This window comes from Anser brachyrhynchus (genome assembly GCF_964034855.1).
Source record: "Anser brachyrhynchus genome assembly, chromosome: 8".
NCBI classification, from domain to species: Eukaryota; Metazoa; Chordata; class Aves; order Anseriformes; family Anatidae; genus Anser; species Anser brachyrhynchus.
This window is the reverse complement of record NC_137702.1, coordinates 17,591,819-17,619,336: the sequence shown is the minus strand read 5'-3', so window position 1 is coordinate 17,619,336 and position 27,518 is coordinate 17,591,819. Positions and strand designations below refer to the sequence as shown.

Genomic DNA, 27,518 nt, shown 5'->3' with positions numbered 1-27,518 from the left:
CATCTGTATTCTATAAACTGCTGAGGTTTTCTTCATATTTGAGAGAAATAGCTTTAGCTGTTGGATAAATGTCATCAGTTACTAAAAGTTTTTAATGTGTTACATTATTGGCTACAGAACAGGGACAATTTCTTCATTGTCTTTCTTACAGCTGTGTCTCAGGCAATTTAACACATGACTGCAGAATACTGAAGATATTTCTCACACAACTGCTGCCTAACAAGTTTCTCTCTGGATTCTTTTTCTTCCTTATGCCAAACTAATTGCAATGCTGTGTGGGGAAAAAATCTAGAGCAGAATGACCAGTAAGATCCAGTGTTTCCCACCTGGAATGATGTTATTGTTAAAGGTCCATGTTATTTTGGGTATAGGTATCCCAGTTGCTTTGCAAGTTAATCTGAGTTGTTCTCCTTTAGTCAAAGCTACATCTCCAGGCAGTTCAGTAAACGCTGGGAGTACGTGGACAATGAGAATGACAGTATGTGTGTCTTCTCCAGCAGCATTGTTAGCAATACAGGTGTAATTGCCAGAATCTTCAGGCTGAAAGAAAGCATATTAGGGAAATCTCAGTTGTGATATATCCTAAACAACATTATCACATGTAATGACAAGAGAAGCTCAAAACAGCATTCAGTAGAATTGCTCATCTGTACTCTTCCTTCCTCTAAATTTGAAAGATGACCTACACTTGCTTTTGCCCTTTCTGAGAATTTATCACTACAAGTTTTTCACAGACATTTTACTCCTCAGTTGAAAATGAAATGTTTATGAGGACTTTGGAATATTAACAATGAGAAAAGAAGCAAACAAACAAACAACAAAAAAACTAATCCAGAAATGAGTGAAAATGAAGAGAAGTAGGGTTGTATTATGTGCAAACTAGTCAAGTCAGATCTTAAATTCAGTGAACTTACAACAACATTGTCCAAAATGAGGTCTCCATCTGGCATGGCCCTGTATTTTCCCACTATCTCTGTTAACAGTGTATTGTCCTTCTTCCAGTTTATTGTTGGTGTTGGAATCCCATCAGCCACACAAGCCAGAACAGCCCTGGAGTCCTCCATGACAGTGTACTCCACCTCCGTACTGCGAATCTTGGGGGGAACTGTGAAAAGGTTTATTTAAATAAAGTTACCTCTATGTGTTATCCAAGCTTTACTGTGAAAACATACAATACTGGATTGAAGAAACTTGGATCTTCTGTATTGTTTCTTGTCTCAACCAGTGACCTCCCATTAAACATGCCAGCCGAATGTGTGAAATACATGCAGCAAAGTAGAAATTGAGCTCAGGGAATGTAATACTCTTCCTTAATTCAAGCATCTGGTTGATGCTACAAACCAATAAAATTCACACATTAAGGAGCATGACTTCTCCCTTACATCCTAGCTCCTCACCCTCCATGGGTTCATGCTGTCATACTCTACACTGTTTCCACACAGTCCCACTTACTGTGCACAATGAGCTCCATGCTGGAACTGCTGGACCCTGCCAGGTTTGCTGCTATGCATGTGTATCGACCCGTGTCAGCAGGCTGCACAAACACAATCTGCAGAGTGCCACTGCTAAGAACTCTTCTTCTCATTGACTCAGTTATCTGCTGTCCATCTTTATGCCAACTGATCTCTGGCCCAGGGTAGCCTTCAGCTTCACACTGCAGATTGACAGATTGATCTATAGGAACAACATGCTCCTTCAGGTGCGACTTGATGACAGGAGGAACTGCAAAAGAGTTAAAAATATTTAGAAAATAATCAAATGATGTAAGAAGCAGGAAACACTTCAATTCTTAGTGAAAACAACCCTAAAAGCAACCTTTGATCCTAAAGTAGACAGACAAATAAAGGGAATAAACCTCCTAGGCTCTGCTCAGTGTCACATCAAATAGGGAAGCATTAGGTCTTTTTGTGTTGCTCATATTTAGGCTTTGACTAACAGAAAATGTGCACGAATTTCCTGTCCGTAAATCACAATAGTTTAGAAGAAAATCTACCTTGAACTTTCAGTTTGATCTTCCCCAGAGCAGTGCCAGCTGGATTTTGAGCAACACATGTGTAAGTGCCAGCATCTTCAACAGTTGATTTTGCAATCTGTAAACTGCCACTGGGAAGAACCATATAACCATTGCCTAAAACAAATATAAGCAAAGTATGACTTTCTTTTATTTAAATGAATGGCTTTCTTAGACATAAATTTGAACATTCATAGGAGAGAGAGAAAGTTTCTGAGTTCCAGTAAATAGGCTGGAATTACAGGCTTCAAGAGGATACCTGCTGTGATTATATTGATGCCCTCCTTTTGCCACATTATTATGGGTTGAGGTGTACCCATGGCTTCGCACGGTAATAGGATGGGATTGTTCACAATGACATCCAGCATCCCTGGTTGAGTTTGGATAACTGGTGGTTCTGTGCAACAAAATGCAAGGCAAAATGCAACTGGTAAATTTTCAAGGCTAGAAAATACAGAGGATATTAGAAATCATGTAACATGAGGAGTCTGAGAAGGCTGAATTAGCAACAGCTTGATTCTGCCATCCTTTTGAAGAGCTCAGTGGAAGTGCTCTTCTACCGACAGTCCAATCTGTGCTTACCATTACTCTACAGCACTTGTACTTATACAGGCAATGCTTTCTGACAGAATGCATTTTCTCCTCGGCTTCCCATCTTACCCTGAACGTGAAGAGTGGCGTGTCTATGAGCAGAGCCAGCTGCATTGCGGGCCACACAGGTATACCGACCTGCGTGCACTAACTGAGCGGCAGGTATTTCAACAGCGCCTACAGCAGAGATAGAGAGCATTATGACATACAGCAATACCCTATATTCGTGGTGAACTCTCTTAAAGCATTCCTCTTACGAGGTCTATACTCTTATTCTAAAAAAAATTAGACAGTTGTGCTTTTTTTTTTTTGACAGACTGTATTTAATTTATTACTTCCAGATATGCACAATCATCCCCCCCAAACCCTTCACTAATTTTCTGCATCTGAACCCCATCCATGCACAGTACCTGAAGAGAGTATTCTGTAGCCATCTCCTCTGGGAAGCAACTTTATGCCATTTTTGGTCCAATGAACTGAAGGAATAGGAACCCCTGATGCGGTGCAGGAAATTACTACTGGAGACAGCTTTGTTACCAACACATCTGTGGCTTCATCTGCTATGGATGGGGGCACTAAAAACAAAGATCAGTGTTACTTGCTCATTTTTATTTGCTGTTAATTCTTGGAATTAACTTATTGTCTTTCTTGGGAATACCAGAGACTTAAGGATATCAGTATCATAAAAGAACCATATACAAATCTCATCTTAAGATTGGAATAATCCAGTGAAATGCTACACATACACATGTAATAGCAATATCCCCTCTACCTTGAACAGTGAGTTCAACTGCTCTTTGATCTTCTCCTGCATCGTTTGACACAGAGCACTCATAGACAGCTGTGTCATCCACAGTAGGAGAAATGATAACTAAGGAACCAGAAGACAGAAGTCTGAAAAAAGAGAAGAAAGTAAAAGACATTGAAATACTTCTTTTCTTCTCAGGTAATCAGACGACTGATTTTACAGGCTATACAAGATTACATTTATGTATGGCTGGTTTTTAAAGTGCCAAATTCATCCCTGAACATTTTAAACCCACAAAGAAGTGAAAACATCCCTCACCTGTAAGTATTCTGGTTCTGGTCAACACTAAGTAGATGGCCATTCTTTTTCCAGCTAATTGCTGGCCTGGGAATTCCAGCGGTTTCACAGGGCAAAGTGGTCTGCACATTTACAGTAACTGTAATATTAGTATGTCCAGGAGCAATAGTCGGAGGAACTAAGGACAAACAAAGCCTAATTATTCAGAATCATTATACACACGTCCTCCCCCCCCCCCCCCCCCCCTCCATATACACAGAGCTGCACTGCCTGAGCACATTCACTTGATTATTATAAAGAGTGACTTGGCAGTAATGAACCTACTAAATGTGTAGTATTGGATGTGTCAGGTCTTTCTATTTCCAGTCGGTGTGCACACAACAGATAACAAAGAATAAATATTTTCTTTTCACTTATATTTGGTTGTATTCCTAAAGCTGTCAATTCATTTTTTTAAATTTTATTTTTTAAACAGAGAAACTGAAAAGGGGCTAAACTTAATATTGGATCAGGCTGAACAAGAAAAATGATATATCTGGACTTTAGACTTGTAAAAATAAGTATATTTATCTAAAACCAAAACTTTTACCAAGGACCTGCAGATCGATTCGTTTGCGCTCAGTGCCAGCTGTATTAGTTGCCATACACATGTATCTTCCTGTGTCAGTAACATGTGCTGAATGGATGTGTAGAGATCCATCCTCTAATACGGAATATCTGAAACAAAGCCACACAATTTTTCCTACTGTCCAATCAACAGAACGATAGGCCATTCTGATAGTACGGACGGAAGAGATGACTGTCTGCACAACAAATAACCTTCAACACTTGGTGTCTTAATTTGGGTACATACAGTTTTCTCATTTATTGCAATTATTATGACTTCATTTTTTCCCAGCACATCCATTTTCTTAAGAAATTATGAAATCTAACTGACGTAGCACTTCTACATAAATGGTGACAGATTTGCAGATATCCAAAACTCATTTTTATGAATTCCTACTTAACCTCAAAAAAAAAGTTAATGCTTGTATATTTTTCTTTGAAACATAACTGAATTCTTAAGCGTTTGCCCAGTTCTAGAAAATGCCTAGCTAATTTCCCCTAAAGCAATCAGAAGACAGAAAACATTCATTATAATAAAAGTTAATACTAGAACATGTATATAAAGTATAATATATTTGAAGCTACAGAGTACACTCAAGGAGCTTTTGATCTGCATGAAATCGCTTGGCTTCATCCTAAATCTTCAAACCTATCAAAAATTGTAAATATCTCCCAGATTTATTGTTCAAAATCTTCAATATCAAAAAAAAATCATTACTCTGAGGTTGTCAAAGGAGGCTTTTTTGTTGTTGTTGTTTTGTTTTTTGTCTTTCTTAGCAATAAAAGGGTGAAATCTTTGCTACTGCTACTTTTCTGAAGAACAACTTCTTTAGATATCTATTTTTGTCACAGTATTTTCTACATTTGGGTCTATTTGAGATGATAGTACTAATAGCAGATCTGATCTGTGAAAAAAAACTCATTTATGAGTCCTAGAAGTCAAATCAAGCTTTCTGTAACTAATACATTGCTAAAAACAAAAACAAACAAACAAAACAAAAAAAATACTATGGAGAATATTTATTCTGACTATTGCACAATACCTCGTATTGTTTCCAGTAAAAACAACCCCATCTTTCCTCCATGTTATTCTGGGGGTTGGTACTCCTTCTGCAATACACTCCAGAACAGCAGACGCATTTATATGGACAACAGTAGTCTGAGGGCTACTTCGGATTGTCGGAGCCACTGTAAAGGAAAAATTACAAGAGGTATCAGAAAAAAAAAAAAGAATTCTGCTCTGACTGAAACTCTACACATGAAAACACATGCAGTAACAGGTACAGGGATGATTACAATGGCGGAACTAAGTTTCTTACCACTTTGAGCAGTACATAATTGCCACGATGCAGTAAGGAATGAAAAACAAAGTCTGTCTTAAATGCACTGTGAAGACCACCTTTGTTAGTTACTGTAAAAACTACCACATAGCTAAATCAGCAGAAGAGTTTAGCATATTTAACTCAGCAAAATAAGGCTGTGAAATGATATCCTTGCTATAATTAAGGAGGAACAAGAATTTTAAATGGACAGCTAAGGACAGCCACTGTGGGGGGCACAGCATAATGCAGGTACTTATGAGTGAGTTGTTAAAAGAACAGAAAAAGGAAAGTTTTTCAGCATCATAAGAGTGTGAGAATAGAATAGTTTCTAATCAGCTTACAGTTGAGGAAAAAAAAAAAGGGGGGGTTTAAAATGAAATTCAGAAAGTACCAGTGGGCCGATGGTATTAGAGGGCAGGTATCAGGATGTACAGGGCCCTCCAAACATGTTCCTACCATCTCCTGCTTCTAGCTGCAGAGAAGCCCCAGTTTTCAAGTAACTTGCAAAACCAGTGGCCAAAACAGCAATGCAAACCAAGTCCCCCAAGATACCAGTGAATTGCTTTAACAACTTGCATAAATTTGCCCAAGAGCATTTCTCTGTCTTGGATCTGTGTGTTCAGTCTGGATGTATCTTGACTCTGTATCAGGATGAAGGCGGGATGCACAGCACCCTCTGTCAGCAGGAAGCACAGAGAGACAGAGAGGGAGCCATGGTGAGTCCCCAGCAGGTCTTCTAGCATGGGGGACAACTGTGAACTGTGATGGTGACACACATGAGGTAATACACCTGGTTTCACAGTTCAGATGCAGCCTAAGTGGCCTGCATCTGGCTACAAAGGGACTATTAATGCTTCTTTCTTGCCATTTGAAATCCAGCAGAAATACCATGCAAAGATCAAAACCAACAAGAACAGTTTCATTATTTTACCATGCACTGTCAGAACGAACTCCCTGGTCATTTTTCCTGCAATATTACTTGCCACACATGTATAGCTTGCTGTATCACTGAGGTCAGCATTATTGATTTGCAGGTATCGCCCACTGGATAGGATTCGAACTCGAGGAGTTCCCTAAGGGGAAAGAGAGAGAGTTTGATGGATTTAATTTTATGATTGTTCTCTTTCTACAGATAGAGCATTCTTTTGTTGCAGAGTATGAACAGCCATGAAAGAGAGACAAAGATAAACAAAGGACTGAATTAACTGCTAGCTTAACTTTATTTATAGCCATGAAGATAATAGGATAAACAAGGTTTTAATAAGTTATCATTGAGTAGTGATTCCACCTTGAAACTCCTTCTGGAGCTTGTGCCTGAATAAGGTGACTTTTTGGGTTAACTAATCCACAATGTATAGCCAAAGGGCTTTTGAGTTTTTACAGAAAAGGGGCAGCCATTAGCACACGATATTATTTTTTCCCCAAAAATCCATGCACACCACCGGCAGAAGAAATACTAGTTTCTCTAGACTGTTCTTCAAACATTACAAGTCTTGACCAGACAGGATCCAACAAACTTAGCCTATTAAGTTTGCTAGCCAGCATTTCTGGATATGAGGAAACCACTCTTTTCAGCTCTGTGATTGTACAGCACCTGCTCAGCAGCCATTTTAAGTCAAGGCTTTTTTTTTTTTTTTTTTTTTTTTACCACAGCTAGTCTGGATCGGAACGGAACAACTGAATGACAGTAATGCCAACTACAGGTGTTCAAAAAGCTGACTGGATAAAAAAGCAGTAACACCCCCCCCCACCCCCCAAAAAAAAAAAACAAAAAAAACCAACCACAAACCTTTACAGTATGCGCTATGCATACTTTGGATAACATTCGAAGCTGACATTCCCATTTGCTCTTTTGGTTAGAAGGTCTGTGGATAGCAACTACAACAGGTATGTGAAACACTTCTGGTTCCTCACCCCTCCGCACTACCACTCAAGTACTCTGGTCTAACACTAGGCACCAACAGAGCAAGTCTAAGGACGCAAAACAGACAACAGTGACGGAGCCTCACAGGTGAAATGATTCACCACCAGGATGGATTACAGACACAGATTTTGGGTCAAAACTGATATTTCCTGTTGAGTACATAGCCTGTGCTTCTAAACAAAATAGCATATAGAAGACAAAACACAGGCAATGAAGCTATTGTTTAAATCTTTCACTATACTCAAGGCATGTCAGAAACAAAAACTTTTAAAAAATACAAATTCAGCAATTCTTTTAGTGTCTAAATAAAGATGGACTAGGTCCAGACACTCATATCTACTTATTTTGGTAACACTCGATGTGTATCTCCCAAAAGCAAAGGAAGAGTGCCAAGACTATGACTGCCAAAGCCGTTCCAGGCTAGGTCTTCCTATAGTTCTGCTACGGAAAGTGGTGGTGTTGCACAATTACATCGCTAAACACAGAGAAGTCTAGTGAGTTCAAAATCTGCACAGTGGAAGACAACAAAATGAGGAGGAATGACACCCTCCATTACAAGGCCATTTCAAAAAGCAGAGATGACTTAAACCAAAGTAGCACTGCAATCTGAAAATCTGACTTCTCCAGTCATCTCCTGTCATCGTGAAACCTCAATGTTCCCAAGACAAGGAGATCCATATCACAGAACCACAGAATTGTAAGGGTTGGAAGGGACCTCAGGAAATCATCGGGTCCAAACCCCCTGCCAAAGCAGGTTCCCTAGAGCAGGTTGAACAGGATGGCCTCCAGACAGGCCTTGAATACCTCCAGAGAAGGAGACTCCACAACCTCCCTGGGCAGCCTGTTCCAGTGCTCCGTCACCCTCACCGTGAAGAAGCTCTTTTGCATGTTGGTGCAGAACTTCCTGTGATCCATTTTGTGGCCATTGCCCCTTGTCCTGTCCCCACGAACCAGTGAAAAGAGGTTGGCCAAATCCCTCTGTCTCCCACGCTTAAGATATTTGTAAACATTGGTAAGATCCCCTCTCAGTCTTCTTTTCTCAAGGCTGAACAGACCCAGGTCTCTCAGTCTTTCCTCACAGGGAAGATGCTCCAGGCCCCGTATCATTTTTGTTGCCCTCCACTGGCCTCTTTCCAGGAGATCCCTGTCTTTCTTGTACTGGGGAGCCCAGAACTGCACACAGTACTCCAGGTGAGGCCTGACCAGGGCAGAGTAGAGGGGGAGGATCACCTCCCTTGACCTGCTGGCCACGCTCCTTTTAATGCACGCCAGGATCCCATTGGCCCTCTTGGCCACCAGGGCACGCTGCTGGCTCATGGTCAACCTGTCGTTCACCAGGACCCCCAGGTCCTTCTCCACAGAGCTCCTCTCCAGCAGGTCATCCCCAGCCTGTACTGATACATCCGGTTGTTCCTTCCCAGGTGCAGGACTCTACACTTGCTCTTGTTAAACCTCATTTGGTTTCTTCCTGCCCAGCTCTCCAGCCTCTCCAGGGCTCGCTGAATGGCAGCACAGACTTCTGGAGTGTCGGCCACTCCTCCCAGCTTTGTATCATTGGTGTATTGCTGAGGGTGGACACTATTCCCTTATCAAGGTCGTCGATGAAGATGTTGAACAAGACCAGACCCAGCACTGACCCCTGTGGAACACTGCTAGTCACAGGTCTCCAACCAGACTCTGTGCCACTGATCACCACCCTCTGAGCCATAGGGCACCTCTCTTTCCACATGAAGAGAAAGCTCCTTCCCAGCTGCTTACTATTAATAGACTATTATACTTTTTCCAGGTTGAGAAAGAAACTTGGGAGGGGAAACAATTCAGGGGGACACTGATGTTGTCCTGATACCTGGAGTACATATTTATCTAAGCTAAGATGAAGAATGAAAAGGATGCTATAGAACATAATAAACCTAAATCTGCTACTTAAAGTACACCTGATGAATTAAGAGGCCCACATCTGGACTAAATTTATAACAGCGTTAATTTATAAATTCATGTTAGAGGAGAACCAACTCTAGAGACTGAACTTCCTTACTCTGCTATAAATCAGAAGGCAGAAGATTGACCATATTGCACAATCAAGATGCATCAATCCTCACATACAGACATGAATTCCTAAAAGCAAAAAGAGCTAATATTACAGTTAATTCCTAGGTGTTCAGCTGAGTATCTATGTCAATCATAGCATTCCTCTATATTGTTCTGATTTCTGGTAAATATTTGTAATAGAGTCTTCTTTCCTTTTTTTTTTTTTTTTTTAAGTTAAGATGTAGAAAAAGGAAAAATCTCAAGTACTGCTTAAAACACTAGCTTTCCAAGGTAGACTCATGTAAAAAGTATTCATTTTTAACCTCCAAGCCTTGTTCCAACTTGTTTCATAAATAGCTACCCAATTAAAGAACTGAGTATTCAGAGGAAGAATTGTTTCTCTTACACTCATTTCTAGCTAGTTCTTATGCAATATTCAAGGTAACGTTCCGTACCTGCACTTAGTAAGACACAATCACTCCCCATATTCTTACTTCTACCACAGATATTTCATTCTTCTAAACTTACAATAGAAAAAGAGCCTGAAGAACAGGCTGACACAAGTAAAACAAAGAAGCATAACTTTGTATGAAGACTACTGATGGGCTACAACTAAGGGAGACAAAATTCATAAGATAAATGTTTCCTCTTTATTCACAAATAAGGATCAATATAGGGAAAATTATTAAGTTTAGTTAATAACTTAATTTAAATTGTTCGGTTGTAAATCATCTGGCTTCTGAGTCATCATAAAATGATGAGAAATTAAAAAAAAAAAACAACACCACACCATTCTGTTTAAACTATCCTCATCTTGCTAATTGTCTCTCAACCACCAGGGACTCAATGCCTTATATGACACTACACGGAACCATGAATGAAAAAGATGCATTTGATACAAAACCGTGGTGGTTAGCAACCCGCGGTTTGTTTTTTCCCAATGTAAAGAATTTTAATTCCTTCCTAAATGCTACTAGAATATGAGGATGCATAATATACCCAAAGGAAACATATAGTGTAGTCTTCTCTCAGCTACCTTTCCTGGGAAGCCATTCAGGAGTATACCGAAGGCTTCTAGGATTGTTCAGAGGATCCAGGAGGAGCAAGGGATCCCCCTAAAGGAAAAGAGAACAAGTAACAGCGGGATGGCCACTTCACATGCTTGCTAGCTTCAGGTACTCATTTAGGACTAACTGCATTTGTGCTGGGGCAACTCAGCTTGAATTCAAGGCACTGTAACTTGACTGCACTGAAGGAGCAAGTGAATAGAGTAAGAAATCTCAAGCATTGTGTGTAAAAACTAAAGGGAGCAACAAACTAATACAAATAATGTAACTGCTGTACCTCTAAAAGTTCTCCATTTTTAAGCCATGAGATTGTCGGAGGTGGTACAGCATCTGACTTGCATTCCAGTATAACTTGTCTGTTCTGCAACACAGTGAGGTCCTGTGGACCACTGGTACCAGCAATATTAGGAGGAACTGTTACAAAAATTAAGAAGAAAAATAAACACCACAGATATGAGCCACCATTAAAACTATTAATTGAAAAATTCCATTTTATTTCTCAATATTTAAGATAAAGACAAAGCTACAGTGCCACTGATTAGTTCTGCTTTTCAATACTTGTGTTAAATACACCACGTTCGTATAACTGGTGAACCTGTTTCTTAAGTCACACACTGGAAACTACTGTGACAAATTAATTTAAAAGTCCATTCTCAGTGAAGTCACCAGCATTTAAGCCAAACAGAGTGGGGAATCACAGAATTTCCATGAATTCTCCATCAAGAAACAGGGGAGCTATAACCTTCAAGAAGAAACCTGAGGCATATTGTAGAACTGCGTAAGTCCTGGTGTTTATACTACCTTAACTGACATTACATTTTATGTATTCATTTGTAAATAGATTTCTTAAGTTTTTCTACTGAAAAACTAAGATCATAGACGTCCTTACACTTTATACTCTTTTTAATATGCACAATAAACTCAGTTCAAATGAACACTGATGTTGATTACTGATATCTGTAACCTTCCTATTTATTCAAAATACAAGACTTGGATTGCATCAGGTAGAACTTTCCCTTTTAATTGCTCGTAAGGTTTAGAATAGTTAATCTTATACAGAAATGTTAGTTATCATATGATGTAACATCACTTTCTCAAAACACATATTTCTTCTTTAGTAATACATAAGCTGTTAAATTGAGATACTGTTACATGCCTTAGGAGTTTACAGTTTGAGGAGCATTTTTTGCCTAAATTAAACTTACCATGCACTCTTACTAAATATTCCTTATCATCATCTCCTGCTGGGCTAGATGCCAAACATGTGTATCTTCCTGTGTCCTCCACCTAGAAACACATGGACAACTTCAGCAAGAATTGCAGTATCTGGGAACAATTCAGAAAAACAGTGAAATATAAACATTGACAGCAAAATTTAAAGGGCAGCACTTAAAAGTAAAGACAACAGATAAGAACTGTCTGAAAAGAAATGAAAGAGTTCTTAGAATCATAGAATGGTTTGGGTTGGAAAGGACCTTAAAGATCATCTAGTTCCAACCTCCCTTCTGTAGACAGGGACACCTCCCACTACATCAGGTTGCTCAAAGCCCCACCCAAACTGGTCTTGAACACCTCCAGGGACAGGGCATCCACAGCTTCTCTGGGCAGCCTGTACCAGTGCCTCATGACCCTCTGAGTGAAGAATTTCTTCCTTATATCTCATCTAAACCTACCCTTGCTTAGTTTAAAACCGTTATTCCTTGTTCTTTCACTAAATTTCTTGATAAAGAGTCTATCCTGTAGGTTACCCATTTTTCCTATAGGCACCCTTTAAACACTGGAAGGTTGCTATAAGGTCTCCCTGGAGACTCGTCTTCTCTAGTTCTTGGAAACTTGCTTCTTTTACCATAGTAGGATTGTACAGGGATTGCTTAGGAGCCGCAGGGCTCTAAATAATCTCTCTGGGTAATTTGCTTCCAGGAAGAACCTCTTCTCTTTGTGATGCTTTCTGCAATAGGTGATCAATGAAGAAGGAAGCGGCTATAAGTATCCATCTAAGCAAAGGTCAGTTCTGGGTACTAAGGAAGGTTTTTTTATGCACTAATCCTCAAATATCTTTATGCTTTCTCTGTCCTGTAAACTCCTCATTGTAAAGATGAAAAGTGTTTGCTTTAGAAACAAAACCAGCTCAAATGAATCAAACTGCTTGTCCCTCTTCCTGAGCCCCGTCCCACTTGTGTTTGGGGACCTTCAGCCTAGCTGAGTGTAGCTGAATACAGCTTTAGTTTAGTGGTCTAGTTCTGTACAAGTTACTTTTCCATGGACTCTTTTATTGTCTGAATTAATCTGAAAGCCTTTGTATTGTCTTTATTTATTTTTATTTAACTTTCACACAGGTGACTGCAAAGGCATTTTTTTCCCTGCAGTCTATGGCCTATACATGTGAGAAGCAAATAAATATTAGGAAAATCTCAGTTCTCTGAAAAAGAAGAAAGGCTGAGGAGGAACTATAAAATACGGAAGAAGAAAAACAAGTGACAGTAACAAGCGTCAAATAGGCAGGAAATCAACAATATAAGATTACAGACACAGACTAAAAAGAGAAATAAACCCAGAAAAAGGCACAAGTCCCTAGACTTGATTGTTCTGCTTCGTGTGAAAAAGCAGCAATAAATAAAAAATGAACTTGAATAATGCTCAGAAGAGGCAGAAGTACTTGGTTACTCTTAACCCATAATATTACTGCTTGTTCTGTACGGAAAATTCCAAGGCAAGGCTGGAAAAATATATTCTCCAACTGCACATGCAAGCGGATGATTTTATAGAGGTTTTTGAGGACCTCTCTCAGGATGGCCCTAAGAACAGACAATTCTGTACACTCCTCTAGGGTTGGCTGTTTTGAAACAAAGTGTTTTCAAAACATTTGAGACTGTTTTGAAATAAATGCTTTACCTGAGCACTGGTTATTCGAAGCACTTCTCTTAGGACATGAACATTGTCATTCTGCAGAAGTGGACGCCCATCCTTCATCCATGAGATTTTGGGGACTGGAATGCCAGTAGATGTGCAAAGAAGTTCAAGGGGGTTGTCGACAATCACAGAGAGCTCCTCTGGTTGATCAGAACCATTGATGTGAGGAGGCTCTATGGAAGGAGAAACATTCACGTTGTTTACTGACTCAGCCTAATTCACCAACTTGTGTTCAGACTTCGTAGAATTAGTCTGCATCAGTATTATGCCTGGCTGTACAACTGGCTATATCATGATTTCCATCTGCCTCTGTCTAGAAATTTGCACATTTTGTGAAATTAATTTAGTAGTCAAAATTTTCATAATCCCAGGAAAAAAAAATATTACATAGTATCAGTGAAGATTTTTATTATCTCTTTAGCTGTTGTACCTTCAGCTGTGCTATCAACCCGTCAAGCTGAATTTCCACTAACCCAATTTGTTTGTTTATACGAAATTACTTTGCAAATCACTTTACTGCTAGTTGGCATATTTCAGTACTCCTGAAATCTTGAGTAAAAATACATATATTACACAAACATCTTTAGGTATGTTCCATATCCTGTTTGTCTTATTAAATACAGAAGATGTTTCTTGAAAACACTCCCTTATCATTAGACAATTTTTGAATTGTTGCCCTGAGTAGACACTCATTTACTGCTTGCATTTTGTTCAGCTGACAGGTTAACCTTACCCAGCACTTTCAGGGAAAAGTGCTTGCTGATATCTCCAGCTTCATTGGACGCTACACAAGTGTATTTGCCTGTGTCACCAATTTCTGCTTTTACAAAATGAAGGACCATTCCTTGGTCACTTGAAATTAGGTGCGCTCCAAGGCTTAAAGGATGTCCATTTTTAAACCAGGACATAGTAGGGGCAGGAGTGCCATCAGTAAAACACTTCATTGAAGTTGAACTGCCTTTTACTACAGTCATGTCCTCTGTTCCTCCAGCGTTATCCAAGCTTGGTGGTACTGCAGAGAAACAAAGAGCTGATTCACACAGAGTACAAACAATAGTTAATTCTGAATATAAAATAATTGCAATGCAGCTACCCTTTTGCATCTCCTCACCTGCACTCCTTATTTTATGTTAAGTAACTGAGTTAAAATTCACTTGAAAATTATACATTATTACTCATTCTAAAAAACACCTGTGACACATCAGGGGTGCCAATTCAAGTAAGGACTCTTCTAGGGTTAAAACGCTCTGCATTAAAACAAAACAAACAAACAAACAAGAAAAAAAAAGTGAATGTATTTCGAATGATTATCTAAGTATGAAACACTTGTGGATGTCTGCAACTTTGTGTTGATTAGAAGGAAAAATGAAGATTAGGTTTAAGGAATTAACTGAGCAATAGATTTTTTACATATAGCTTTTGAGAGAAGTTTACCAAAAATTTGAAGGCTGTAATGCTTGTTGTCCACTCCAGCTCTGCTAGATGCTACACAAGTGTACACACCAGCATCAGATATCTGCACTCGGGCAAGCCTAAGGAGAAAATCATTTTAGTTGAGCTGTAAATGGAATACAGTATCACACTTTTATTATGGCGTGGTTTGGATCAAATTTTACTCTTGCTTCCAACAATGCTAGCTAGCAAAAGACAGAAAACCCGGCTAGCTAAGTTAAAATAAAAGAAAACCAACCTTAGAATTTGCCCAGCTGACAGCAACCTGATCTGGGAGGAGACAGACAGAGGAAGGCCATTCTTTAACCAGTTTATCTGTGGAGATGGAGTTCCAGTAGCAGTACATTCAATATTTATGGAGGTGTCCAAAAGAGCAGTGAGGTCCTCTGGTTCATCTTTATTATTGGTTATTGTTGGAGGAACTACATTTTGTGAATGTTGAAAAGGAAGATGTTAAGACTGGTTCTTAAAATCATTCCATATATGTAATCTTGCCATACTTGGAATCCTATGAAATCTTGCACCTAATGTCCCACAGGCATTTAAGAAAGAAGAGGCCCCATTTTTTTGACAGTAAAACCTCTAACAATAATATTGAGCATTAATAAATATTCACTTGCATATTTAAAACCAGATGCACAGTAGAATGATTATAACACTCCCTCTTATTTGTGCTGGCTGTGGCAAACGAGATCTTTGGGCTCAGAGCCTGAAGCTCATGGGGAAAAAATGGCATTGCAGGGGGGAGCAAGTGGTCAAGCATTAGAGGGAATGGGTTGAACCTCTTCAGGGCCAAATGGGACTTTGCAGTTTAGTGCCAAAGGTATCTACTTCAATGAACCTTAAATAACATGAAAGCTAGAATCACGAAGGAGGAAAGTTAGCTTATTAACTTTTAGATGTATAGGCTGACAATTTTAAAACATACAGAAAACTTCAAAATGACTGGTTAAGTATTCTGGATCATGATTCTAACAGAACATTGTTTTTAGCTGTCTTTTTGTTTGGTTTTATAGTTTGAAAGCCTTTTAAGTCTTGGGGGCAAAAAGGGACTCACTTTATAAAGAAGGTCCAGGCACATGCAGCTCCAAGCTCTGGCTGACTTAGGATCCCATTGCACACCATTACAGTTGCATGGTAAGATGACTTAAGTTGGTTATTGCTCAAGCCTCAGGCAATACAAATTGACCAAAACAGTCTCCACTGTTGTATAGTGATGTGATGTGGTGCTTTTTTCAGTATTATTTTTTATTATATTAAAGGTCATCTTGTTACTCTTCTCACACTCATATTCCAACTAATTTTGAGTCTCAGTGTATAACTGGGACAGATGCTTACACCTCTGTGAAATGCTTCCTATGCAGAACTTTTTCACACTACTCACAGCACATCAGGATCTTATTTTTCAAAAAATAAAACGTCCACATACTACAATGGTAAAGAAGAATCATGCTGTCTTCTTTATATCATTTTGTGTAAGAAAACAATAATTTCATCCCAAACTATATCATATTTCTTTTAAACTCTAAATAATCTATTTCTCAGGGAAGAGGGAACCTTTAACAACTAGTGTTCTACCATATTACTTTGGTTTTACTGATGTACTTTGACAAGAATTAATGCAGATCGATTAAGAGAAAAAAAAAACACCATGGTAAATAAGGCCCCAGTGAATCTTAAGAAAAAAATCACCAAAAGCAGAATTCCTCTATTATAAAATACACCAAAGGAACTAATTTCTGTTTATCCCAAAACACATTTAACAGCAAGTTAAATAATCTTGTCATTGACAGAACATCCTGTGTAACATACTGTGATATCTACAGTACATGAAATTGGAAACATGTGCATGTAGTATTACCCTGAAGACAGGCATTCATTTCTTGGCCCTCTCTTGAGCGCACTTACAAAGATAGGATTATGGACCAGATTTTAGTTTCACATCTGTGAAAACTCACCATATACATTCAAGTTGAAAATTTGGTCTTCTTCTCCTGCAGGATTAGTAGCCACACAAGTGTATTTTCCTGTATCAGAAGTGAGAGCTCTGAAAATGGTTAATGTGCTGCCATCTGGAGTTACTCTACAAGGAAGGTCATAAAACACAGTGAATTTGTTTATATATTACTATGACCTGGCAAATAAACATTCAGTTTTGTACATTTAAATCAATTCCCTCTATCCTCTTGGGAATTTCACTAGAGAACCACTGTTTTCTGTAAATTATTATTTATTAGAGATAGGCTAGGAAGCTTTTTTTAGAGATGTCCTGTTTAACCTTGCAGTAAGATTTAATTCCAAACAGGTTTTTCAAGAATCCATAATGAAAAGCATCAAGATCTTTCCCCTCCAAAAGAACTTAATGGAACTTACAGAGCTTTACAAAATTGAATTAATCTGATGAACTTTCAGGGAACTTATTAATGGAGAAAAAAAAAAAACAGGTATCATATATCTATCTCAGTATAATTATATTTTATTTTTTAAAAATCAAAGTAGTAACAAAGTATACTAGAATGATAAAAGATGAAGAGGGAGATGATGTTCTTAACCTGGCTAACCAAGACTCAGACCCTCTTTAGGCACACTTTAGGAACCTAGAATTAAAGAATGGTTCCTCTTTCCGGTCCTCTTTACACTCTTCATATTTTAAATTATACAAGAAGATAATTCAGTGCCTGTTAATTTTTACTTGCCTTATTCTTTGTAAATCATCACTGGCAACTGTTTTTCCATCTTTAAGCCATTGCATAACGGGCATGGGCACACCATTAGCATCGCAGACAAGCTGGATTCTTTCTCCCAGGAGGACACCGACCTCACTAGGCATTTCAGAGCCAACAATATTAGGAGGAACTAGGAATGTAGGATGGTAGGAAGAGAACATTCATCAGCAAGAGACATAATCTAAGCTATAAAAAGTAATGCTACAGTAGCTTAGTAGTATTACTAATTATTGTAGTACCTCCAACACAAAATTAGTTTAGAAAGTATATGATTACTTTGTTTCCAGAGGGAGTTCTGTGAAGATAAATTCAAAGCCCTTTTAATCATTTCTGAAACCCACTCATTTACAATATTACAGAAATCATGTAATACTTGCCATTTATTTAACATCTAGCTACCTGCTCAAACAACTCTGGCTAACATGAACAATAACATTATGACAATCCCAGTTCACACAACATCACAATACACTGTAACAACAAAACGCCAGCTTAACTCTTGAGCATATGCTTAGTACACAGTCAAACGCCCTACTGCATCAAGACAATCATACTCCCATCAACAGACACACACTTGCTCCGCCCTAACCAGCAAGCCATTTTCAGTCTGTTCTCCTAAAGAACACGAATGACAATCATGCTATCCATCACGTCTAGTCCCACTTGTCAGTTCTGAGCATTTCAATAAATTTAAGTCAAATTAGATCAACCAAGTAACTTGATATTCAGTTCCTAAACTTGAGGTAAACTGGCATGTAGGCAGGGATACACAAGAACTAGCACCCCCACAGAACAACTGCTCTTTTGAACAGTCACTGGATCTGTGTGGCCTGCTAATGGCTAGCTGTCACATCTGTACCTGCTGGCACACCCAGCTCACAGCTCCTGTGCCTCTTCCCCAACCAGCAACTGCTAGCCTGCGAAGGGACCACCGCAGAAAGCTGCAGATGCTGTACAAGCAGTGTGTTACTGAACATGGGAGGCTAGTGAAATTAATGGGGATGAGTCATTAAGAACAGAGGAAAGCAGAGGTGCTTGCAGCATAAGAGTGATGTATAGGGAGGCAAGAAATATACAATTCCCTAACAAATAAGGGTTTCTTATTTGACTGAGGAAATAATTTTATTTTTTTTAATAAGAAAATTCTTCCAGTACTTCTCTTCTATCTCCTTCTGTTTGCTATGAGGAAAAAAGGCAACAGGTATTATTGCTTCTGGAACACCATGTATATGTGTTGTTCCACACTTAACCAGTGAAGCTTCAATGTTCAGCAGAAGGAAGGATGTGATCAGCTGCAAACACAGAGTGTGTCAGTTCCTGACAGTTTTCAAGTTCTCCTACTATGAGAGGTAAAGAATATTCTTTTTCATGCAAATTTCTCACTAACTATATAATCTTCTAACCATTTTTTCCCACTGGTTGCAAATGATAAAAATACTGGTCCAAATTCTCCACTTCTCCGTATATGTTACCTCAGTGTCTCTAGTACAGATACAGCGTCATACTCAAAAATTACTAACCAATTCTGCCCACTGCACTCATATGACTTACCTTGAATGGAAAGAATATAAATTTTCTGAGCTTTTCCCTCTATATTTGAGGCAATACATGTGTAGGTCCCACTGTCCAGAAGCTGAGAGCGAGCAATCTGAAGCTTGCTTCCACCAGACAAAATATGAACTTCAAGAGAATCAGAATTTTCTGAAAATATGTAAACAGGTAGTCATTCCAAAGCAGGCCACAAAGAGTAAACACATCCTGAGAAAATTTTTCATCAAAATTTCAGAACAAAATAAAAAGATTCCAATCGCTTAACGTAAGAGGCAGCCTAGAGACAGATGAACAAAAACAAAAAAGACTACAAATTGCACAACAGTACTCCAAAGGGAGAAAAAGAGCAGAAAAGAGCATGAAGGAATGTTACCTAGTGGTTTTCCATTCTTAAACCAGGCTAGTTTCGGTGGAGGAATTCCAGTAGCATCACACACAAAGGTAACGGGATTACCGATTGTTTCATTCATCCACTCTTGTTCGGGGCCTTCTATATGTGGTGGCACTACAAATCGAATGGAAGTCTGAATAGTTTGCTTACCAAATATTTTTGTAAATTGATTTTGAATTATCTGCTCTACAATATCTATGACGTTATAATAATGACTACTGCAGATAGTGTGGAGTATGCTCACCATAAACATTAAGATGGAAATTTTTATCATCTTGTCCTGCAATATTTATGGCTTTGCACACATACTGGCCAGTGTCAGAAACCTAGAATAAAGATTTAAACAAATTTAAAAATAATTTAAAACAAAAACAGCTTATTATGTAGATCTTATATTAATGCTACAGTATAGAGATATTAACAGCTTTTGCCAACTCAAAATCTTTTTCACAGAATTAAAGGCCTCCAGCAAATGTATCTCCTACATTCATCTAGTAAAACACACCCATAAAGAACAAAATAATTGCTTAACAGTAGCGGAGTAGTGGCAGATGCAGCATCCCACAAGCCTGACCTACCTCCGCACCCTTGATTCGTAATGTTTGCCCATCTGCTAAGATCTCCACATTTGCAGACTCTGAAATTATACGCCTGTTCTTGTACCAGGTGATGACTGGTGGTGGGATAGCATTGGATTCACACTCTAACATCACCGGGGTGCCCACTCTCACGTTGAGCACTGTCAGTGAGGTTCCACTATGGTCTTTGATGCTTGGGGGGACTGTAGAAGAAGCTCAGAGTTATTTCTGTCTTTGTTTTGTGAGAGGGCAAAAAACAACCTAAGAAAAACCTGCATTTTCTAAGCAATAGATATTATCTTAGGAAAATAGTAAAACTGAAAACAAACCAAGGACAGTTAGGAAGCTCCTCTTCTGACTTTCCCCAGCTTGGTTTCTGGCAACACAAGTATATTCACCATCATCTGATAGTTTGGCTCGAGGGATCTGCAGAGTCCGAGCACCTGAAGTAAAAAGAGAAGTGTTGATATTTATTCTGCCGTTATGGTATCAATTTCAAATACAACAGAATTGACAACAGACTGTGTCCGACAGACTGAGCACAGGCACCAAATTAACCTCAGATTCAAAAATGTATGCAATTGCCACTGTTTTTTGTGGTTCATTAATCCATAAAAAAATCAAAGAAAATTTTAGGGTCTTTCACTGGTGCTGTTAACTGTAAGTTTGGACCACTAACACACCTTTAAGGCCTCTTTATTTCATGGTTGCTAAACCCTCTCTGCTAACTTGACTATACTCTTTTCCCCAAGCTCTGTCACTATCCTACCCTTTATCCCCTATATATCGTCTCCATTTGTGAAGCTACTGCCTGCACCTGGATTACTAAACTGCATATATGCCTCTGCTGCCATTAAACAAGTTCCAAGTCTGCACTTTAGTCTATGCTGTTAACACAGCCCCCAGCCAAGTAATAGCTGCAGGACAGGACTGAGCACCACAGCAAGTGATCTGCACTAGATATTCTGGACTGAAGATAAGCAGCAGGAGCAGAAACGACACAGACACTCACTCATCTCATTGAGTGAGGAACTTTGAATGGGTAAGGAGATAGCAGATACAAGGATTTCTTCCTTGATTCAGCAATCACTAAGGGTTCACCCTGTTTCCCATGGAAGTAATGGGAGGGTTGCTAATTTTTGTCATCTAAGCCAGCAGAACTAATCCCAGCCTCCATCACTATTTCTGATCATTTCTTTGCAAGGTGAATCAAAGTGACTCAATTTTAATCAATACCTCTATCAGAGGACCTCTGTTTTACGTGACTTGCCCAACAGTCTTTTTCACACAGCTTATTTCAGTGCTTTCAGTCAGAGCTAGTTCTCCTTAGAAGTGAACCCATCCAACAGCCAAGACATTATTAAATACTTTAAAAACACAATAGGCCAAGTGTCTTCTCTACTCACTGGAGCAATACTAAGAATATACTAGCTCCATAAGTGGCTGTCACCCTTATCAACACAAAACAGACAGAAGTCCAGTACAAAGGCTGTAGAAATATCTGAGATTCCTCACCAGGCACAATAAAAGTGTTAGCATTCAAATTGATAGGTTTTCCATTCTTGAGCCAGCTGAGATCAGGAGGTGGAAAGCCAGTGACCTCACAAGTCAGAGAGATGAAATTATTCACGACCACGGTCAAATTCTCAGGATTAGTACCAACAACATTTGGAGGAACTGCAGAGAGAAATACATTAATAGTGTCTTTCACAGCATCAGCAAACAATATTCTGCAAGATCCTGATCTACTAAAATAAAGCTGAATTGCTGAGCTTTGCCAAAGGGCAAAGTAGCAAAAATCTTTCACACTTTGTGAATGGATCCTCTGCTTTTTGGAAGTATCTGGAAACAATTTCATCTACAATTCTTCTCTGCGTGGAATTTGGTAAAGTTCAGTGACCTCTAAAAGATCCTACAATTCCTGATCAAAGTATTCTGAATTTTTAAAAGACTGTACTCACAGAACGTTTGTTACGTAAGGCAGGACAAATTTTACTTTGTCAGGATATCTAAGAGGGTTAAGCATCATTTCTTGCTGATATTGTATTTTTCCTGTTCTTTCCAAAATAGACTATTTTCCCATTCTAGAGAACCAGAGCACTTTTTTTAACCAGACAAACCTGTTGTGTAATAGTGAGCTAAGCAGTTTAAAATTCTGACACACATGCATTGCTCATAGGGGTGCATTTTTAAGCTTCCAAGTCCCAGTGCTTTTAAAGAGAAGACTATTTAGACATTTGACCTTTCTACAATAACTATTTAAAAAGAAATAACTGTAAATCTTTTCCTTTTAATAAACCCCAAGTTTTAGTTTCCACGTTTTTGCAGTGTGGATATATAAAACACTTAAGAGGAAAGCAAAAGCATGTTCTTGGCTCAATTGGGTGGAAAAATCATTCCAAAGTACACATGGAATCCTCTTCTTCAAAGACAGAAATGTTAAAGTATTTTGGACCATACCCACCAGAAATACTCCAGCTGCTTTCTGTCATTTGAATGACACAAAGCAGTCATTAAGCCAAGTTTATTGCTCCTCTGTGGCACAACAGAAACAAGAGGAGTCGATGGAAATGGGAGAGTTCATTCCATATTTTTCAGCATGGAATATCTGAGGGTTATTTCCCTGATAATGAGTATAAAACAGTTCACTAAAATTAGTGGAGAATTCTGATCTGATGACATTTTATAGATATTTACATTTATTTCCTTTTACAGTTACTTTCCCACAGATGTGATTATTGGCAGTGCAAGACAGTGGACAACTAAATAAAAAGGGCCAAATCTAAGTTATCTTTTAATGAATTTTGCTTAAACTGCACTTCAAATTCTGCAGGCTTCTACTGTGTGAGCAAAGCACCCATAAATGCACCGTAGGTAATGCACATATGCAGAAGTATTTTTGTGTGTATAAAGATGCAGTAATGGGCTCAATTGTAGCATTCAGCGTAAAAAATGACCTGTTTATCATTTGTTAGAGATAGAGATTTTTAAAAGCAGATGCTTATTTTCAGGGTTGTTAAGGTTTAATTTTATTTTTAAGGTTTTATTACTCATCTTGGAGGTAAGAAAAGAATTTTTCAACTTATTAAAGATGATTTTTAACACTTTATTTAATTTTATAAAAGCAGTTATATTAAAAACATAAAAATGCTAGAAAAATCACTTTTTTTCTGATGCTGGCAAAACAAAGATCATGCTGCTTAACGATAATACACTTTCATCAGTGCTTCACCTTGGGTGGTCCTTTCTTAACAGCATTAGTCTAATTTTTCAAATGAAATTGCATTCAAGATTAATAGCCCCAAATTAGTAATATTGCTGAGCTAGAATGCAAAGAAGCTTCATACAAATATTTATTTTAAAACTACACTATTAGACTATGGTCATTATAAACAAATATTTTAAAAACAAGAAGTTTAAGTTAGAACACAAATGTCAAGAAAAGCAAATTTTTTTAATTTAAAAACAAAGCTCAAGCATCAGGAAATCTGGGTATACTCCACTGAAAGAAAAGAACCTCTCAGAGAATAGGGGCAAATTCTTTCCATGATAACACTATTTTTTGGCTAATTGAATCACTGAATTGAAAAAAGCACTATAATTTGTTTCATTTAGTATGTAAATTTGCTGCAAGATTTTTATCTTCTGTACGTTATAACCTAAATCATCAGATGTCTTGGATTATGGGACTACACTCAAATAAGACAGAGAAGACTGCACTTGTCTTCTATCTAGTATGTAACTGTAAGATTAGCTAGCTAACAAAGATACACGAAATGATCCTTATCATATGTAGAAGACTCCAGAGGCTAGAATAGATGATCTTTAAAAGTCCATTCCAACTCAGAACATGCTATGATTCTATGTCTCTAAAGTGTACTGTGAAAGCAGATAAAAAATTTAGTTGCCAGTATTCCCTGGTAGGTTTCAAAATGCAATTGTGCTGCTGACTTTGTGGGAGTAATGGTTATTTGATCTTCAGTTTGGAATGGAGACGTTAAAGTGGTGGGATGAAGAGTGAGCAGAAATAAAAGGGGAAGTTACGGTTAACTCTGAAATGTTAATTAGAACTAACATGATTTTCTGGACTTATCAGAAAAGGTTAGGGAAGGTGGTAGAGAAACATTTTTAAAATAATGGAAAATGTTTTAATTTCTTGATTATATTTGTTTTAGACCAGTGACACCAAAGGCATAAATTTATTTTAACCTTGCTCTAACTCAACAGCAATAAAAAAGAATATAAAGGAATCTTAAAAGAGGAAACAGAAGAATACGTAAGGTTTTACAATGCTTTATCTCTTTGGTTAATGTTTCTAATCATAACTTTCTTGAAAAATGCTCTTCTTAAACAAATGAAAACAGGCTGTTATTCAACCTGTTTGTAATTCATGATCACAGGGCTTAGCAACACCTACATAATGTACACACACAATAACAATTTCCACCTATAAAGATGGGGTAGCAAAAGCCATGCACTGCCAAGGTACTACAAACTTGTATTTAATTTCTAGTACATGAGAATTTCCATTACACCCAATATGGTGACTTATACACACAAAGCTAAGAATGTACCTAAATGCTCTGCTAAAACATTCAGACTGAACTAACATTTGGAAAAAAAAAAATAATAATCAAATTATGGATTATTATACTTACCATGAACATTTAGGTTAAAATACTTCTTGGCACTTCCAGCTATGTTTTCCACAACACAGACATACCTGCCAGTATCTGTTATTTGGGAATTCAAAATCTAAGAGAAAGAAAAAGACTGTTGTTGAAATAATATATATAAGACAACTTATTGTCAGAACATCAAGTTTTGGGGTCTCCCCAGAGACCCCAAGGGTCTTTGGGGCTTACAAGTCTACAGGTTTGTTTGTTTGATTTGTATTTTTTGGCTAATGCCTTTGTAGTGTTATGAAGAAGTCTATCTGAAAACTGATGATACTTCCACTGATGCTACTCCTTTCAGAATCTCTTCTGCAAAACTGTGCATCTCAAACTTCCAGAAAGGTCACTGAGGTACCTTTCCCATTAAGTTTGTTCAAAATTAATAACAAAACTAATATTGACAAAATAATTTAAGTAAAAATCTTAATATTCCATATGGCTTTTACATTTTATATTACATTCCTAGATCATGCTATGAAAATAGAGAGAATTAAGCTCAGCTTTCTAACTGTTTTAATAGTTTGATTCAATTTCATCTACTGATAGGAAGGGAGCGGTTCTTCAGAATACACTTTAAAAAAACAGTAAATTTTACAATAATTAAACACCATTAATTTAACACAATTATTAATTAGTTTAACACGTGTTAATTGTTTAACACAAACACTTGGATAAAGATGACAGCACTATGTTGTTCTCCACAAAAATCAATGTTATTTTAAACCAAGTGATTTCATTGATGTGGTTCACAGCATGACACCACAAACAGTTGGGTCAGTACAACTGAGGGAGCTACAGAGGAATGGGAATAAGCAGCTCAGGGACAGGGACAAGGGAAAGAAATTCCTTAGGTTTTCAGCACCTCATTAAAAAAAAAATAATCCATAATCACATATTCAACAAATCTGAACAGATTTGTCTTTACAGGTGATTTTTGTTTGTGATGCTAAAAAAGTTCTCCACGTTCTTCACTTAGAGCTACCTGCAATCTTCTTCCATTGGATAAAAATGTGGGTTTGTCATCTTCTGCCAGAAGGTGGCCATCCTTCTCCCAGGTAATACTTGGAGAAGGGCTGCCACTTGCGACACAGTCCATCACTGCAACCTTGTTCACAAGTACCGTCACTTCTTCAGGCAGATCACCATCAGCTCCACTGATGGATGGTGGTACTGGAAAAGAGCAAAACATTGTAAGAATACTGTGACTTAGCATGTCCCACAGGTATTTTTCTTAAGACGTCAGAGAATTGGTTTGCAGAAGGAAACAGGTAAATCTTCAGTGACTACAGTGAAAGATAATAAAATCCCAAGAGTAGTTCAGCTCGAAAGAATCAGTATAACTCAAGGGACTGCAGGAGAGCTACACTTATTCAGAGCAACCATAAAGAGGAGGGGAAACTCATTTTCCAGCCAATCTGTTAAGTTCTTTGCTGCCAGAACAAAGCAGGATTCCCAAGGCAGGCCCCTCTTCCTAACAATAACTCAGTGCTTTCAGTGATAGATATAGAAATAGAAATAAAGACAAAAACCTTGATTACATCAAGAGGCAATACAAGCAACATATAAATATTACACAAGATTTTTGTGTAATATTTGTAAATCAATCATACAAATGGACTCTACAGGAATGCAATGGTGGATCTGAATCATCAATTCCCTTCTGACTTTGGGAGTTTTGCAGATATTTTAGAAAATCATGATGAAAATCAGGGGAGAGAAAAGTCTAGAACAAGTCAGATTTTTGAACTGGAAACTGGATAGAAAATAAGAGATACCAAGATAAAACCAGGACTTCTACATACACTTTTCTTTACAGTGAAGTGAAGCATGCTTGGCCTAATGCAATTGAGTTCCTGTAACAATAATCGAAAAACATCCAGAACTAACAATATGACCACTGTTTTCATCTAATTCTGTATATTTCTACAAAACTCTAGAAACTTATGTAAACATTTTAAAAAAAGAAAAGCAGGAAAGCTCACAGAGCACGCGGACATCGTAATGAATGGAATCCTCCCCAGCTTCATTTACTGCCACACACATGTATCTTCCTGCATCTTCAGCCTGTACCCGTGGAATCTGTAACACTCGGCCTCCTGGAAGATAAATACACTTAAGATTTAAATGTAAAATCATGCCATTTCCATCATTTCCACACCACATTTCACTAGAGACCTGAGCAGGCAAAATTATGAATGGTCAGCATTTGTTCTGGATTATAAGTAACTAAAGACTTTTATTTCCGAGCTACTTTCTGTACTGGCAGATACTTTAAATTCAGGAATGTTCATACTGATATGTTAGAAAAGAGTAATTAATTCCACAGGAAAGAATAATGTTCTTCCGTAACTCACAGCCAGACGTTATCTCTAGCACTGCGCTTCTTCACAGACACTACCCAAAATCATCCTCTGCACAGAAAGACCTTCCTTTTTGTACTCAGCATTATCATATCATGGAATTATATCACAGAATGGCTCAGGTTGGAAGGGACCTTAAAGATCATCTCGTTTTAACCCCCCTGCCATGGGCAGGGATACCACCCACTAGATCAGGTTGCTCAAAGCCCCATCCAGCCTGGCCTTGAACACCTCCAGGGATGGGGCATCCACAGCCTCTCTGGTCAACCTGTTCCAGTGC

The 27,518-nt window shown here is 38.2% G+C and overlaps 1 protein-coding gene across 7 annotated transcripts in view; it reads right to left on the bottom strand.

The window, feature by feature from the left end:
- The window catches only part of HMCN1 (hemicentin 1), a 246,794-nt gene that overhangs the window by 30,754 nt on the left and 188,522 nt on the right, over positions 1-27,518 (bottom strand). For all 7 annotated transcript variants that reach the window (XR_013954316.1, XM_080602312.1, XM_080602311.1 and 4 more), the window contains 29 exons: positions 26,861-26,974; positions 25,861-26,048; positions 24,861-24,957; positions 21,718-21,879; positions 20,532-20,645; positions 20,203-20,405; positions 19,869-19,950; positions 19,607-19,738; positions 19,234-19,383; positions 17,653-17,812; positions 16,915-17,039; positions 15,195-15,378; positions 14,939-15,036; positions 14,238-14,516; positions 13,487-13,677; positions 11,800-11,881; positions 10,872-11,008; positions 6,507-6,648; positions 5,297-5,441; positions 4,237-4,364; positions 3,669-3,825; positions 3,375-3,496; positions 3,013-3,177; positions 2,672-2,779; positions 2,271-2,408; positions 1,994-2,128; positions 1,453-1,722; positions 915-1,105; positions 327-540 (listed from right to left, as the gene is read on the bottom strand). Coding sequence is in view for 6 of the 7 variants with exons in the window: in XM_080602312.1 (XP_080458438.1) it covers positions 327-540; positions 915-1,105; positions 1,453-1,722; positions 1,994-2,128; positions 2,271-2,408; positions 2,672-2,779; positions 3,013-3,177; positions 3,375-3,496; positions 3,669-3,825; positions 4,237-4,364; positions 5,297-5,441; positions 6,507-6,648; positions 10,872-11,008; positions 11,800-11,881; positions 13,487-13,677; positions 14,238-14,516; positions 14,939-15,036; positions 15,195-15,378; positions 16,915-17,039; positions 17,653-17,812; positions 19,234-19,383; positions 19,607-19,738; positions 19,869-19,950; positions 20,203-20,405; positions 20,532-20,645; positions 21,718-21,879; positions 24,861-24,957; positions 25,861-26,048; positions 26,861-26,974 (4,413 nt within the window). In the remaining variant the exon portion in view is untranslated. The remainder of the gene's footprint in view (positions 1-326; positions 541-914; positions 1,106-1,452; positions 1,723-1,993; positions 2,129-2,270; positions 2,409-2,671; positions 2,780-3,012; positions 3,178-3,374; positions 3,497-3,668; positions 3,826-4,236; positions 4,365-5,296; positions 5,442-6,506; positions 6,649-10,871; positions 11,009-11,799; positions 11,882-13,486; positions 13,678-14,237; positions 14,517-14,938; positions 15,037-15,194; positions 15,379-16,914; positions 17,040-17,652; positions 17,813-19,233; positions 19,384-19,606; positions 19,739-19,868; positions 19,951-20,202; positions 20,406-20,531; positions 20,646-21,717; positions 21,880-24,860; positions 24,958-25,860; positions 26,049-26,860; positions 26,975-27,518) is intronic.